Source organism: Perna viridis, chromosome 7 (assembly GCF_037379345.1).
Source record: "Perna viridis isolate PV_CMFRI_1.1 ecotype Kerala chromosome 7, ASM3737934v1, whole genome shotgun sequence".
Taxonomy (NCBI): Eukaryota; Metazoa; Mollusca; class Bivalvia; order Mytilida; family Mytilidae; genus Perna; species Perna viridis.
In genome coordinates this window covers 46,788,917-46,805,580 of record NC_142451.1, presented here as the reverse complement: position 1 = coordinate 46,805,580, position 16,664 = coordinate 46,788,917, and the positions used below count along the sequence as shown (strand labels likewise).

Sequence of the window (16,664 nt, the reverse complement as noted above, 5' to 3'; positions counted from 1 at the left end):
ATTTTAGTTCTATAGTAGATCAATATTCCAAAATCCTATACCCCTTTTTGAATTTACAGCACCCGTTTTGTCTCGTCAAATAACTGTTACTAACAAAATTGAAGAGACACAGTATAAAATATTTATAATTTGAACAAAATATGATGTTACAAAGGATTCAAAAGTACAGATTAAGCTGAAAACTCAAAGACAGTCTTAGACCTTCGTTGACCTTCCATTGCTTTCTGGTAATTTCATTAGGTACGACCTTATTATAGACTCAATTATATACTCCTGTAGAGGTGCTGTTAAAATAATATACCCTTTGTTGGAATAGTAAAAAAATGTTAAGACAAAACTATAAAAAAAAAAAAAACCTCTCACTTGTCAGACCACTCTCACCAACCATTATATAAAGAGTGACCCCACCCCCGTGAATTCATCGTAAATGGCAATCGGAATTACTCGGCATTCTGGTTACAAGGAGAAAAACTGAATTTTTCATTAATAAGTAAACATTTTTTTATTATTATAAAGCAAGATTTTTTATTAATATGCAAGATATTCTATCAAAATGCAAGATTTTTGTTTATTGAAATGCAAGAAACTTTTATAAATATGTAAGATTTTTTTTCATTAATATGGAAGATTTTTTTTTTATCACAATGCATTTTTTTTATTATGAAAGACTTTGTTGTTAATATTTTATCTCTTTTTTAACATGAAAGATTTTTTTATTTATATAGACCATTTTGTGCAATATAGTCGATGAGCACGCGTAGAGCATGCTCAATATACACTTCCGCGAGGAAAATTCTACCCAAGCCATACCACGCGGAAGTGTATACTGAGCATGCTAATCAACTTATCACAAGCTAGGTTTTTTTTCGTGATTTTTATGCATGTTCCTTACTACCATAGGATGAGCTCGGATGTAACGCCTATTTTCATTAGTTGATGTAGCAGTATCACTAATTAGCGACAAGTGGTGAAAAGAAGAGTCAGACCCGTGAAAAACACTGACGCTCAAGACACAGCACGTGGTGACACTGTGTAGCTTGAACTCCTTCATCAGATCAAGTAGGGTCACCGTGCTGTGCAAAATAGCCGTGATACACCGTTCTGGTGTACAGTAACTACACGTTTTACTTAATCGATATTTTTAATTTGGTAACGAACCACATTAAATTTGTTTAACTTTGAATACGAGGAAAGCTTTTAGCAGATTTACAATATAAAAAAATATAAAGTAGTCATAACCAGTAGGTCTACCGTGCACTTCAACTTATGAAATCCGGGTATCTTACTGCTAGCTCCCATTTATTATGAATCAATTTACCACTAGAGGGATTAATCCGTTACAAGCTTAACATCTACCTCAGTGTATAAACTTATACTGTAGTTCTCAACCCCACATGCGAATAAATATTTATTAACAAGTTATTAAATCATATATTGATATCAATAAATAGATAAATTATCAACGTGTTGATAAAGAGGGTGTCAACTATAGGTTTATTATTGCCTGTTATATTGGATATTACCCGCCTCACAAGTCTACTGGATCAAGATTTAATTACACATCAATTAATATTTATTAACATGCTAATAATTCGTTCACTTTATTGATGTTGATAAATGATTTACCAATACGTCAATAAATATTTATCAACATGTTACTAATTCAACCACTTATTGATATCAATAAATCATTTATTAACATGTTGTAAAAATATTCATTGAAATCAATAAATTAGAAACAATTCCACAACGGCTTGCCCTATGTAGCTGACATGTCACTTATGACTGCTAGTAGTCCTTTGTTTCTACATTTGTGTTCTCACAAGGGACTCATACCTACTCGTGTAACGTATAGTCAGTTCTCACAAGGTACTCATGTGCGTTTAATTGTGTTGTATTTATTTCAATAGTTCTCATATTTAAAAGAGATAGGGTTGTGATTACGCTATAGTACTTTAACCCCCCTGCAATTTTTACGATTGTCCCGTCAGGAATTTCTAGCTTCCGTTTATAATTTCAATTTCAGTTTACTTTTATGTTGCTGGAGTATATAGGAATAAATATTTTGCTTTATCTGTGTAAAATATTGTTTTGAGGGTTCCTTCGTCGTTCATTGAAGACTTGAGTTGACATTTTCATTCCGATGGGGTTGTTGTTTTTTTTTTTTTGCCATATTCACCATATCCATTCTCTATATATATTGTAACTACAAAACCCCAGATTTTTGTTATTTCGATGTTTTCTTATTGTGATATACATGGTGATAAATTAAGAAAATTAACACAGTCATGTTATCCAAAAAGTGCGATCACGTACACTTCCGTTTTTCGTTTTGTTTTTGTTTTTGTTTTTGTTTTTTTTTATATACAAAAATGTACCTCATTCAATATAAAACGCTTAATTGCATATATTTTCGACGTACGATTCCCCGGAATATTTGTGATTAAGTAACAAATGGGTTGTTTTTATTATTTTTTTTATTTAGCTTTTTAAAGGCAAAAGCCGTACCTTTTTAACGATCTTTCTCGGTATCTGCTGAATAAAGTTCCTCATACTCATGTAAATATAGATGCTATATATATTAATCGTTTAATCTTCAATACCACGGACATAGTTTCATTCATACACAGATGACTGAATTGAATTTCTATAATGAATCTCACTGCACTGCACTTAAATTGGATTAATAATCTTATATTTCATTTTCAAACTAATCAAAGTACTCATATACTGAATCACTTTCAATCGATTGTCTTGATGTTTGTTTGTTTGTTTGTTTCGGGTTTAACGTCCGAGCAGCAATATTTCAGCTATATTCAGACGATGAACATGAAATTGATGACAAAATGAACATGAAATGATGATCAAATGAAAAAGGGATGGGACACAAGGACAATAGGGTCGACAAACCTTGATTGCCACTGGAAATAGGGAGCGGTGGGTATGGTCGGGCAATTTAGCCTCCTGTGGCGGAGCCCTATGGTTCCTACCCCGAGAGAATACCACAGTAGGGTTCTTTAACGTGCGAGGAACGTGGCATCTTTCCCAACACGGTGCACCACTATGGTTTGCGGTCAGGTTTTCCGTATTATAGCCTGACAACCCCAGCATGTTACACGCCAGAGGTACCCCATTCCACCACCTGGGGCACACATCCCAGTTGCTCTGTGGGCAGAGCGCCCTAGCCCCCGGCTAGGGTTCTGAGCACTATTTAGTGGCCTTTTACGACAAGCTTAGCGCTGTTGCAGGCCTATTCTTTTAACACCCGGACCTGCACGGGACCGTTTTGTCTTGAATCTGCGCCAGTTAATTGTAACAATAGAAGGGAGCAACATCAAATGTATTTCAATGTGTTGGTGTAAACTATAAACTATATTCAAAATTCTGATTTCCAATAACATTACAAGTATATAAGTATATTTTAAAAAGATCGCCCCAAAATACACGTGACATCATAGTAGTGCGTCAGTTTGGGTTATATACATAGAACATCGAGATAAATAGACGTAAAACTGTCCGTCAGAATGATTGAAATACTACCACTAGTAAGCATTTTCCTGTTTCTACCTTACCTAGTAGAAATTCATCTCTACAACTCTAGAATTACATGCAGTCTATGGACTGGGAGTGTCAGCTCAAAGCCATCCATGGTTCTTCAATAAACGAAGAGGAAACCCTCATACCACGTGGGAAACTACATAATACAAAAGTACACAACAAAATAGTTACCTTTATAGACTCCGGTAACATGAAAATAAACTGAGAGTGAAAACGAAAAAAAAAACATACAGAGGCCAGAAATTCCTTACTAGGAAGATGTGCAAAATATTCGGCGGGGTTAAATACTGTAAATTTGATGACTGCTAAAATTGCAGGACTGTCCAGCACACAGTATTCAGAGTGTGATGGAAAAGAACGGTAGGTAATAGTTTCTTCCTTTACCTTACATTTCGCTATTCGTGATCTGTGCTTAACTACCGCAATATGCTGGAGATATAGAGATGAAGAAAAGCATATGCATACGAAACAATGTTTACAGACCCAAACTGGATAATTTCCCTTTCAATAAATCATTTCCCTATACCATTGGGAGATCAAAATTGTTTTGCTGGATCAGTTACAAAGGAATCTGTACAGTAGTTCTTTGATTTTATTCATATGTTCATGAATAAAATAAAAGAATAAAAAACTTACAGGAAAAGGTTAGAAACTATCATCATAAACAGTTTATGATACTTCCAGTACAATGTAATGAAATTTTTGAAGCACTATTGAAGTTAGATACGACTAAGTCATCTGAACACAATAATATTGGGCCTAAGGTGCCGCAATTAACGTATCATATTTTTTCACCAAGTCTTACTTATATATATATTAAAGGACAGTAAGCAGCAAGTAAATATTTTAATTACATTTTCTTAAAAAAGGCTATTAGCTTTGGCGTTCCTCAGGGTTCCATATTTTGCCGCTTTTATTTGTTATATCTATTAATGACCTTCCTCTTGACATGCATAATACTAATGTTGATATGTATGCTGGTGATACAACCTTACACAAATCTGTGAAAAATATTAATTTGTTACAACAGGATGTGTAAGATGATCTAAGAAAAATTTAAAAACTGGTGTAGAAATAACTGTGTGTTTAGTAATGCTAATAAAACAAAGTGTATGATTTTTGGAACAAGACAAAGACTGTCAAATGTTGATATACCCTCCTTATTAGTTAATGATAAAGCTTCAAAGCTTTCATCATGTGAAAAACTACTTGGTGTAAAAACTGATGATACTCTAAGCTGGAAATGTCATGTTGATATTATATGCTCTAATATTTCATCAAGATTGTAGCTCCTAGCAAAGATTAAGAAATACCTGAACATTGAAACTAGAAAAGAAAATTTCTATAATGGGTACATTCTTCTACTTATTGACTACTGATTTATTGTATTGAGTGGCTGTGGCTCTGAAGGACTTGACAAATTCTTAAACTCAAAAAAAAAAAAAAACGGGCTATAAACCCGCCTCATTCTAGATGCTGAACCTTTTCTCCATCAGAACCCTAGTTCAAACAATTAGGAATCATGAAAGTAGAAACAGGGATTAAATATCACAAATACCTATTAATCTATATCTCTCTCAATGGGAAGCATCAAGTTACATATCAGAAAAATTTAACTATATTTCAAGAAACTAACCTTATTCACTAAGAAATGCTGACAAAGGAAACTTGAGAATCCTAAAAATTAAAACTGAATTTTTCAGTGATTCATTCATATCTTCTGGGTCTGTCTTGTGGCATAAGATACCAAAACATTTATATCATCAAACCACTGATAACTTATTTAAAATAAAAAAGAAGAACCTTAAGACTTCTAAATAGAGTATCATAAAAAGGAAAATTGTTGCTGTTTACATTGTTTACAATGTTCTATATTGTATTATTTTTAAAGTGCTTTGATATTTTAAGATCAGCTTTTGTTTGTGTGTTTGTTTTTTTAGTAGTCACAATTTTGTGTCTGAGGCCAAGATTAGCTTATAACATAACTGTGTAACCCTCTTGAAATAAAGATCTTATTATTATTATTATTATTACAGGTTTTGAAAATTTTGATTGATTGATTATGGTTTTACGTGGCATATCATTTTTCATGCATTTCAGAAACAGAACTATTGACCAATCGTACAGAGTCTGATTGCAGTTGTCTGAATTGCTCAGCAGGATGTTTATTGTGATAGCTAACAGAAGCAAAAGTCAGCAGGTAGGCGTTTCACCACACTTGAGCATTGTTCTGACTCCGAGCCAAGCAGTCGTCACTCAATCTTCTTTATAACTTTTAATATCTGTGGCGTCACAGGGTCGGGTATCGAACTCAATTGGCTACCACGAGACCAATGCCATTTTCAAAAAAAAAAATAAAAAAATAAATAAATAAATAAAAACAAATATAAATCTGTTACTTTTTTATTATTCGATTGTAGGTCACATTATTTTGGAAAGCCACAAATGTATTTATGGGTAGTTGCGCCCATTTGAGCGGTTCATGAGCTTTTATTCAACTCTAAAGCTGGTTTTGTTAGCTCCAAAAGATGTATTCTCCTTTCAAAAAAACCTCTGGTATTTTACAGTTCTATATAAATATCTAATATTGTACTGTACCATGCAGTCTAAAAAAACTTTGAATGTTTATTTGTGATGTCAGAGTCTCTTGTTCTACATTTTTTGTTTCCATTCAGAAATCCACCTAGAAATCTGTTGTTTTTCTGTCAGTCTTGCCTGCTTTACACTTTCAGGATCCATTGGATTTGATCCTCTGAATTTAAAGAAAATACATGCTTTAACAAAAAGTCACTTAGTCCATCAAATATCTGCATTCTTAAAGATTAGATGAAATCATATACTGTTAATTTTCTCTTCTCTTTGTCGAAAACAATTTTGACCCTGTGCTTACAGAGTAATCGGCATATTTAAACTTTTCAAACAAATAAAGATTTAACTACCAAAAAATTCATATGGGGTTTGTGAAATCTACTAAGCTGCACGCCGCGTCAGACGTTCGTTTTCCTTTACTATATTGAGTTCGGAACGTAAGACGCTGTTCAGAGATTGGCAATCTACAATGGAAATCTGTACAGAACTCAGCTTTATTTCTTAGATGTCTTGCTCCGATTTCTTAAAAAATACCAATTGTCTGACTTTCCCGAAACTATGCATACTTTTTGTATCGCGCAAGAACTGTAACAAATAGGCTTCTGGAACAGGGTTATGTTGCTACAAGATAGAAGTCATCAATACAGAAGTTTTATGGTCGTCATCATGAACTCGTGGATCGTTATGGTGTATCCATCTGCACCATGAAATCTGATTTATTCAATGGGTCATAGTTTTCCTTTCCTCGTTTGTCTACCCCGGACTTGACTTTTTATGAGCAACTCGGCGGGTGTTTCTAGAAAAGCAGAGGAGGCTTACCCTACCCGTGCACCTGGTTCATGCTCCCAGTTTTTAGTTGAGTCCCAGTTGCTCATTCATGCTTTTGTTACTTTGTATGAATGATTTTAGTTACTTTATGTTCTTTGTTGTGTATGTCTGTTTTCCATGTCTGGTCCTTGTCCCTGGATTACATTCTTTTGATTACTGCTATAACCTTGGTTCCCTTGATTACTCTTTCCATGTTAATGAGTTTACATGTAGTATGGTAGTTATATCTAAGAAATTGTAAAGTGTGAACATGAACTAATGAACTGGTAGTACAATTATCCCAATGAAGAACATGTAAATGACCAGTTTATATCTGAGGACATTATAAGCAATAGAAATTAAGTAGCTTTACCTCAGATCTAAATGATGTGCCCCACCTTCGACCAAGAGTGGTGTAATTGTGGGGTTACTACTTTTATGTACCTGAAAACAAAAACAAAAACAAAATAAAAAATAAAAAAAAACATACATGCAGTTGACATACATTTTGTAGCTCCAGTCATACTAGAAATATAAGACAACTTCAAATAATGATAATAATAATAATAATGATGATGATGATGATGATGATGATATGTAAAACTTTTTATCATTTCGGCTAAGATACATGAATTTCGTATAAATAGTCTATAAGTCAGACTCTATAGCTTCCTAGTAGATTTTATCCAAGATAAGCCTACAGGAAGCATTTTCCTTGTGGTATGATATCTACATGAACATTGATAAGATAAAACCCCAAAGTCAATATCATATACAATATAACTGCTAATTATTTTCATTTTTTGATACTTCTATATTCTATGAACTTCAAACGATTTTACTATTCATAAAATCAACATTGAGATGATTTTCATGCATTGCCTAGAGTTTCAGCAGCACATCACCCTCAGACTTACCCCTCCTCCTGTCCATGGATCTAAGTTACCATTGGCAAATACTATGTTGCTTGCACCAATCAAATCTATGGAGAAAACAGAATTATAATTTTATAAATACTATAAAAATCTCAAGTTTTTTTTTAACACATAGTGTCCATCACATTGGATATTAATCCCTCAAAACACTATTTATCCAAGTGAATTTCACTTAAGGCCACTTAACTATTCATCAATGACAAAAAGTACTTATCAGCTAAATCTACCCATATTGATAAGTTGCACATTTCCCCAGTAATCTCTTGGTGTTACGCCCCATCGTTTTAGGCAGTATTTCTGTCTCATTTCGTCCGTGAAGGGTAGGACTGGAAACATATCAGTAATTCCATCTGTTCCTGTAGGCAGACGAATTTCAGTACACGCCTGAAACATTGAAAGTTCTAAAAAAGATATAAATCTTCCAATGGCAAACGAGCCTTTCTTTTTATTTTACCATGTTATAAAATATGATATGATTCGCTTTAAAGTCTGTGTGGTATTTTTACTGGTAAAAGTGAAAAAAATATATATTTCCAGCAATTCTGGACTCCTAAAGTAGCCGCAAATGGAAAAATTATAGAGTTAACTAAGGGTATACTAGTATATAGAGTTAACTAAGGGTATACTAGTATAAAGAGCATCTGTGGTTTGAGGAACGTGCTTATTAAAATAAAAGTCTTACCAATCCTTTGTTAGTGGTCCATAACACATATAACAATCTCAACTCAATACACTTATGTATTGTACAGATCTTACATTATGGGTTGCAATATTCGTACACAGGGAAACACTAAACCAAATCTCTATTAGATTGTAAAATGGATTCCGTAAGATAGGTGTTCATTTCATCAAGGTGCAAAACACATTCAAAATAATCTGAAGTGACTGTAACGAATCTCTGGTTTAGACAGGTTTTCGGATTTTTTAGGGTTCGGCATAGACAGGTCACTGTTCAACAAAGAGAAAGCTTACATGTGTCCAAGTAGTTTTGGACATTTTGGATTGGATGAGCAATATACTACATGTTGCCTACCTGATAATCCCATGCCATACCATCTGACCCAGTCCCGCATCCAGTGGGATCTGCACATTCAACATACTCATCAAAAATGTCAAAACATTTCAAAGACCCAGAGGTGCCATTGTAAAATAAACCTTAAAAATAAACAATTTTTTATCTTCTGTATGTATGACTGTATGTGTGCTGGTTTGTTACATTTTAATGTAAATATCAATGGCCAGATTACGAACAAAAAATATGATCATTCAGAGAAAAGCACTTCTAAACACAGGTTACAGTCGAAACTGTTTCATTCCAGTACTTTGACAACTTTGAAAATATCAAATCTTGTATAAGAAGGCACAAAAACAGATTATCATGCAGAGGGACAAGTTTAATCAGACAAATACAGTAACTTTTAGAATTTGAGATTTTATCAATTGTACCTGCAGCTTTAGCAAGACCAAGTACAGCATCAGTTTCTGACATTAAAGGTCGACACGCTGCCTGTCAAAAAAAGTCATGGAGATGGTATGACAGTCTATAAATCAAATAAAGGGTAATAACAAAATTACCAAACTAATAAACTCTATAATAGGCAAATTTCAAAAGGAATAGTCAACAGGGAAGTCAGTATGACAACCCGTAAATATGAATGGTCCCGACTTGGTGCACACATTTCCGATGGAACAGTTTTTATAGGCTTAGCCTCCCACTTCCATTATGGTTAGTTGTTTTCGGAATATAGTAATACATACAGGGAGATTTTTTTAAAATTGTCACTGAGAAAAGTCTCTCTTTTAGAAAAAAAAACTGACGACACAGTGATATTGCTAGCCATAAATTACCACAGGGCCTTGCTCCTCCTATCAAATATGCAGCCCAGTAGTATCACAGGGACTTGAGATCGTGAGTTAGATTCATTAAATCAGCAAAAATTGTACTAAAATGCTGTTTTAATTATTTTTTTACATTTTACTATCCATGACCATACCACGGTTTTTAGTCTATGGTCATGGGTGAGTAAAATGTAAAAAATAGTTAAAACAGCATTTTAGTACAATTTTTGCTCATTTAATGAATCTAACTCATGACCTCAAGTCCCTGTGACTAGTTTATAAGTTATACACTAGTGGGGTTGTATATTTGAAAGTGGGAGCAAGCTCCTGTGTAAATTACCTAAAAAAAGTTTGTTTCCCCTAATGAAAGTTTCCCAACTTGTCAAAAATAAGGCTCAAATATTATCCCAAATATGATAAATTATTTCCCAATTTAAGTTTTAGTATTGAATATGTGCCTCTGCATAAAATTACACTAATTTCCTCATTATCATCTAAAAGAGTTATGATTTGAACTACAAACTGAAGGTTTTTTACCGTTATTTCAAATTTCTCAATTAAAAAAAATGACACATATTTTCTCAATAAAAAGACGATGGGGTACTTTTGAAAAAAAAACAACAATGTCACCGGGACTGAAGATCATTTAAATGTTCTAAATTCATTGTGTACTGGAATTTAACAAAAATTTGGAACTAATAGTAATGACTTCATTTAAATGTCTATTGAATTGCACAAGTTCAACATAAAAGGGGTCTTATGAACCATCTTATTGTTAATGAGAACCTCTTGGTTTTAATAAGAATATAGTGTTATATTTAAAGAGCAGGATGTCGACTATACTCAGAGACTTGTGGCAATAGTGATCAGTCTAATAACAAAAAAGGATTGCCGGAAAAGTTCTGGATTAAATTAACGATACTAGCACTCCTTATAAAATACATAATCAAATTCATACTCTCAGAAGAAAGAAAATTATAAGTATGATAAGGTGGATTCACCATAACATTAGTAGGACGTGGATAACTGGGACTCATCACGACTCACTTTAACTGGATAAGCAGGGAGTTCCCCCATAAAATTAGTAGGATATGGATAATCCATCATTGCAAGAAACCCAAACGCATTCCGTATCCACAGCAATAGGTGACGAAAGTCTCCTAAGCTTGTCATATCCTTGCAAAGACGGAACTTCTTGGAAATCGTACTCAGGTCTGAAATAGCGAAAAATAACATTATGATGTATCCTGTTATAATATATAATATAAATTGGGTTTCAAGTCTGAAAGAAAACTACTGCACTATAACACAAATTACATACGGATAAGACGATTTTAGTTCTCTTTTCACATGTAGTAAAGTACATACACTTCATGTTAATGTGTAAACGAGTGATTAGGACATATGTGGTAGTTTCTATAGCAAATGGAAGAACCAGTTAATTTTGTTTGTACACAAACTTACCTCCAGCAAGAGCGCTGGTATTCATTTTCATGAATGCAGTTCTGGCCTGGTTGACACAATGTGGCGATACATCATTGAAATCCTAAAGTACACACAGAACAAATTACGCAACTGATGTAGTCGGCTAACAAAGAAGTCGACAGTCCTCAGACTAAAACATCTAAAAACAATCTGCCAACTTAATTAGGATGAATGTACCTTGTAACCGGTAAATACACAAAGCTAAGTAATGTTGACTTATATTTGCAAAAAACGGGTTTCGTCCTGACGGCACACACCTCAAACAATATGCAAATACAATTATAAAAAAAATAATCACATCCAAATTAGGATCTGAAACTATGCATTCAATACATTCCAGCATATCAATCGTACCCAATTTAATACAATTTTAAACATCCATGTCTTTTTCATTCCCTTCTTTTATGTGGGTAACCTAATCAAATTTATTCTAAACAGAATGGTGTTTAACCGAAGATCGAGTTCACAGGGGCAAGAAACATACTTGGTGTAAACATTTTGAAACAAATGTCTTGCCCTTTCAGGGCTTTGGTCTAAGTTACAACAAAACTCCTTGGTGTCAGTAGTGATATAGGCTTACTTTTGTAACAGTTTTCCAGAAGAACGATTTATCAAACTTCGGATCTAGAAGATAGATAGGTGCACTGGATGCTATACCACCAGCAAGAACACCGGGGTATTTGTATCTCATATAGGCTGTTAACATACCTCCATAGCTGTAACAGACACATATTTAAGTACTATTTTCATTGTTTACTTTCAAAGATGGGTCAATTCACTACACGAGTACAATATATTACTTGTGTGCTCCTTATTGTTTATGAGGTTTAACACAGGAGTTTGTATTGTCTGGCTGTTTGCTAAATTGGGTGCATAATAGTTAAAAAGAGTAATCAAGGGAAGCAAGGTTATAGCGGTAATCAAAAGAATGTAATCCAGGGACAAAGATCAGACATGGAAAACAGACATACACAACAAAGAACATGAAGTAACTAAAATCATACATACAAAGTAAAAAAAGCAAATGAGCAACTCGGACTCCACTAAAAACTGGGAGCATAGACCAGGTGCACCGGTAGGGTAAGCGTCCTCTGTTTTCTAAAAACAGTATAAATTTTGAACACTCGTCAGTATGTTGACTGACGTACCGTCCCTGTGCCCCGTGCTTAGCTAAACACAGAATCGCTGTTAAATGTACTGCGATTCGATTTAAAAACATCCTATCGTCACTATAAATAGAGAATTTAATAAATTAGACCCCTCCCTACAGTCTAAAAATACGCTGGGTTTAAAGATCAAAATTTGTATGAAAAAGAGATCCACTTTAAAACCTGTAATGTAACATGACGGCTATAACAATGACATGTAAAAGACCATACTAAAATGTATGGAACACATTTTGGCCCATTTTGTCCGTTGAAAATATATTTACCTTCCACCAAAGGCTACTACAGGAGACTTTGTAGCGTTTCTGTGTTCCTTCCAATAAGTTAATAAAACAGCATAGTCCGCCAGTGCTTGCTCTATATTTAACAAACCTATGTATTTTTTATCGAAGCTGTCTTTTCCAAATGGTAAAGATTTTCCATAAAATCTCTATAATTGAATAAAGAAATCGCATAAGACACATGGTATTAGAATGAAACAAATCTTAAGTTGGAGGGATTTTCAGGAGTATAAGCATCTAAAAATCGAAAACAATTGTAATGGAAAGATTGCATGCCTGGGATGAAAGTTTTGACAAGAACACCGACGCATGTCGGTCTAGATATATGTTGTAAGTCAACTTAATTCTACTTTTAAGCGACAGAAGTGACAACAACAATAATAGTTACTTGGATATGTTCGAAATGACAGAGTTTAATATTCTTAGTAGCATTGTAAATAGAACTATTTCTACAGCATGATGGAAGTCTTAATTGGTTTATATTTCAAATTTGCTGCAGCTATTCTGCCTAATTATGTGAAGCTGCACTACATATTAATAAGATTTTTGATATGCATGATGTTTCCACTACCCCTCTGACGTCATGATGACATAGAAAGTATCAACGCTAGTAGCCCCAGTTGAGATCTAGATCTTTGTAGTAAATGGCTTAAACAATACTTTAAAGTTTACAATTGAATAAAATTCGACTATGCTGATAATCATGAATGAAACGAAATGTCTAACACTCTAAATCAGATTCAAGCTGAAATATCGCTAACACTTGGAGTTAAAATTTATGTTATAATCTTACGTGTTCAGCAAATATAACTAAAGCTCCGAATTCGGGTGCAATATCAAAAACAAATCCAGTGTTGTCCCAAAAAGATTCAATCGATCCTTCATTTCCCGTGTAGAAAAATATGGGGCCACTTCCTGCCTTCCACCATTTATCTGGAAGAAGTTTAGATTTTTTTTGTATTGTGGTTTTAATTAGTAGAATGTGGACCCATGTGCAGTGTAAGAAGAGCTAAATTAAATTTATTTCTACATGTTTGCTGTAACTTAATTTGATTCAATGATTTTATGGTAAGCTTATTGACTAGATGTTGATAAATCTTGATAAATCTTAATCTTTGTGGTACCACAAAATAACATGTATACCTATTATGGATTGATGCATATCATAATGATGATGTATATATACGTCCATTAGAATGATTGAAACAAACTCTGTAGGATCCCAGGCCATGGCTTGCTTATTGCCTGTTCAATTTTATTTTCTTGTTATGTTTCTATTTGTACTCTTTTATGTCAATATACAACAGATACTGTCACAGACCTTAAATTTCTATTGGTCGGTTTAAATAACAATAATCCGCAAATTGAGTCTCTACAATTGCTGGTGCATACCTTTCACAAAGCAGATCAAAAGCTTAACATTCGTTAGTTTTTTTTTACCACGACATACAAGTAGAGCAAAGCATGAAAGTAAAAAAATCTATTACCTTGAATAAGAATCCGTTGTTTAAAAGTCTGCTGTCCGAAAGAAAGAAAGTTGAAATGGTCAACATATTGATCAAAATACAACTCCTTAAACGGTGGCACGTTTTGGCCTGAAACTATAGTCAAAAGACAAATCAATTTAGATATGCCGCTAACAATTCGGACTATACTCGGCGTCACATAAATAACATACTGTTAAAATTTGAATAAAAATATTTTCTACGACTTTATTGACACCAACCTTCGTTTAAATTGTCTTAAATGACTTGCTCATTCGTTTAGCCAAACAGCTTCTCAAAAACAAGTCGCTTATTAGCTTAAATCATGCGTAACAAATCCTTACGGGAAAATCCCATACTAATATCCGCCATGTTGGTTTTTACGGGACGATTTGTTTACAAACGAAGTGCGTAAGTTCCCGTCGAACTCCGGTGACAATCGTCTGCTTGATCAACTTCTCGGTATTATACGTTGTTCGCGTAAAATAAATCCGAGATATCCGAAATAACGCCGAATTGCATTCTGGGTACTTCGGTTTTTGGACAAACCATTTAAACGTAAACAACATCTCCTAGCAACCCGATCACTGTAAACATGGCCGACTTTTTACAATGTAAATATTGCCACCTAGAATTAAAATCTGACCGGAATTTAACGATTCAATGTTTAGGGAGAAGCCGTTTGGCTAAACGAATGAGCAAGTCATTTAAGACAATTTAAACGACGGTAGGTGTCAATAAAGTCGTAGAAAATATTTTTATTCAAATTTTAACAGTATGTTATTTATGTGACGCCGACTATAGTATGGAAGCCGCCATTTTCCTTATTTATATCATGTGATCATCAGTCACATGCCTGGTAACATGACATGTTTGATAGAGGTTCAACAAAGGGATGCTTTTAAGTTAATATATTAAATTTGATTAAGTTTTATCATTTTTATTGAAGATGTAAAAAAAAAACCAAAAAAAAAAAAAAAAAAAAAAAAAAACCCAAGATATATCAAAAGGAAGCATGAAATGAATTCAGTAATTTTCCTTATGTGATAAAAATTTAGACAAAATATCAAACTTTTTTTTCTATAAACTTCTGAGATAGTGGTAGATTAAAAAACAAACTTATTTCCAAAAAGCTTCATATATTTCTAAAATGCTTAATTAGGGCTGTAGCAAATTTTATTGTAATGTCAACTAAATCAAATGTCATTCAATCAGAATTTTTTTTTCGTTCAGAATTGTATGTTTCATTTTTGATATTTCATTGGCATTGAACGTAGCACATTCTAAATGAAGTTCACGTCCAAATGTGCATGCGATCAATGCTTTAAAATGCTGCTGAAACATAAAAAATGAAACATTTCATGCTAATAATTCCATTTCATATGTTCCTCTTATTTGAAAATAAGCAATACACAGTGATCAATAAAAGTAGTCCACATAATTATGGGTGTGGCCTGTATAAATAGCTCAAAGATGTTTTTTATCAAGTCAACAAAAATTCTTTAAACATCATGAATAAAGCCAATTATTCAATGATATTAGTGTAATTTAATGATATGCACAATAAATGTAATTATTTATAACTAAACAGACCTGAAAGATCTTAAATATATTAGAAAGGCCAAAAATACAAAATGTGTGAAAACTCAGTCATCTGAATATAAGCACTTTATTTTAACTTAAGCAGTTGTTCTGATCTTATAAAGTTAAATTTTTGTAAATGCTTGTTCTCCAAATGTACATTGCTCATAGCAGAAAACTCAGAATCAACAATTAAGTATTTGTAAGAATCAGGCAAAATGGCGAAAACCTAAAACATTCATGTCAAAAACCCACTTATCTGACAGTATAATTTAACTCAATGATACTTTCTCAATTTGAAAAGAACATCATTTGATCTTTGCATCACAGGAATTGCTCAGAAATTTTTGCAATATAGAGGTAGAAAAATGAGGTTTTTGATAGAGTTATCTGCCCTTAAAATGTTCATTTTCAGTGCAATCCAATGAAACTATAACTCAATGGTCCAGCATGATATCGCAAATCTTCTATTTCCTTGATTCTGATAGTACAAATAGTCAAATTACAATTTCAAAGTGGTGGGTTTTTTCATACCAAGTTTCACTTACTACCTAATTCTTACAGAGACTGACACTAAAACAGTAAATAATCATGGAAAAGGTTTTCAAAACTAGAAAATTACCTGCAATAATTTCCTTTCATAGAGTCAGAATAATAATCTACCTCTCAAATGTGTTTAAAAATAGATGAACAAAGGCCATTTCCAATATAATGATAATATATGTCTTTACTCTTTCATTGGGAAACAGGAACTGCTCACCTGAATGCAATCTGTTTTTTTTTAAGTGGGGTTTCTAACAATGGTTTTTTTTATCTCATGTTTTAGTTTGTTTTTCTTGTGTTCTGTCCTTACAGTGTTTCTGTTGTCTTGTCCAAGGATTTTCTCTTATTTAGAAATCATACTATTTCTACCTTTGCTTACAGACAGACAGTTCTAAA

General features: G+C 33.3%; 1 protein-coding gene across 1 annotated transcript; it reads right to left on the bottom strand.

Annotated features, from left to right (window-relative positions):
• Positions 1-5,945: 5,945 nt before the first annotated feature.
• LOC148612981 (dipeptidyl peptidase 2-like) lies at positions 5,946-15,027 on the bottom strand. Its single transcript, XM_088594928.1, has 13 exons — positions 14,948-15,027; positions 14,148-14,312; positions 13,454-13,593; positions 12,646-12,809; positions 11,794-11,929; positions 11,193-11,274; positions 10,776-10,942; positions 9,336-9,396; positions 8,923-9,044; positions 8,117-8,273; positions 7,872-7,936; positions 7,328-7,398; positions 5,946-6,310 (listed from the first exon to the last, which is right to left on the bottom strand). The coding sequence occupies exons 1-13, from the start codon at positions 14,961-14,963 to the stop codon at positions 6,211-6,213; spliced, it is 1,446 nt and encodes a 481-aa protein (XP_088451054.1). The 5' UTR covers positions 14,964-15,027; the 3' UTR covers positions 5,946-6,210.
• Between the last annotated feature and the right edge of the window lie 1,637 nt (positions 15,028-16,664).

What these genes read in the sequence shown, in the direction of transcription:
- LOC148612981 (XM_088594928.1), bottom strand. An exon ending in TAGTTATATTTGCTGAACAC is followed by an intron (nt 12,810 to 13,453) that starts GTAAGATTATAA and finishes ATTCAATTATAG; the next exon opens with AGATTTTATGGAAAATCTTT. An exon ending in GTAGTAGCCTTTGGTGGAAG is followed by an intron (nt 11,930 to 12,645) that starts GTAAATATATTT and finishes TGTCTGTTACAG; the next exon opens with CTATGGAGGTATGTTAACAG.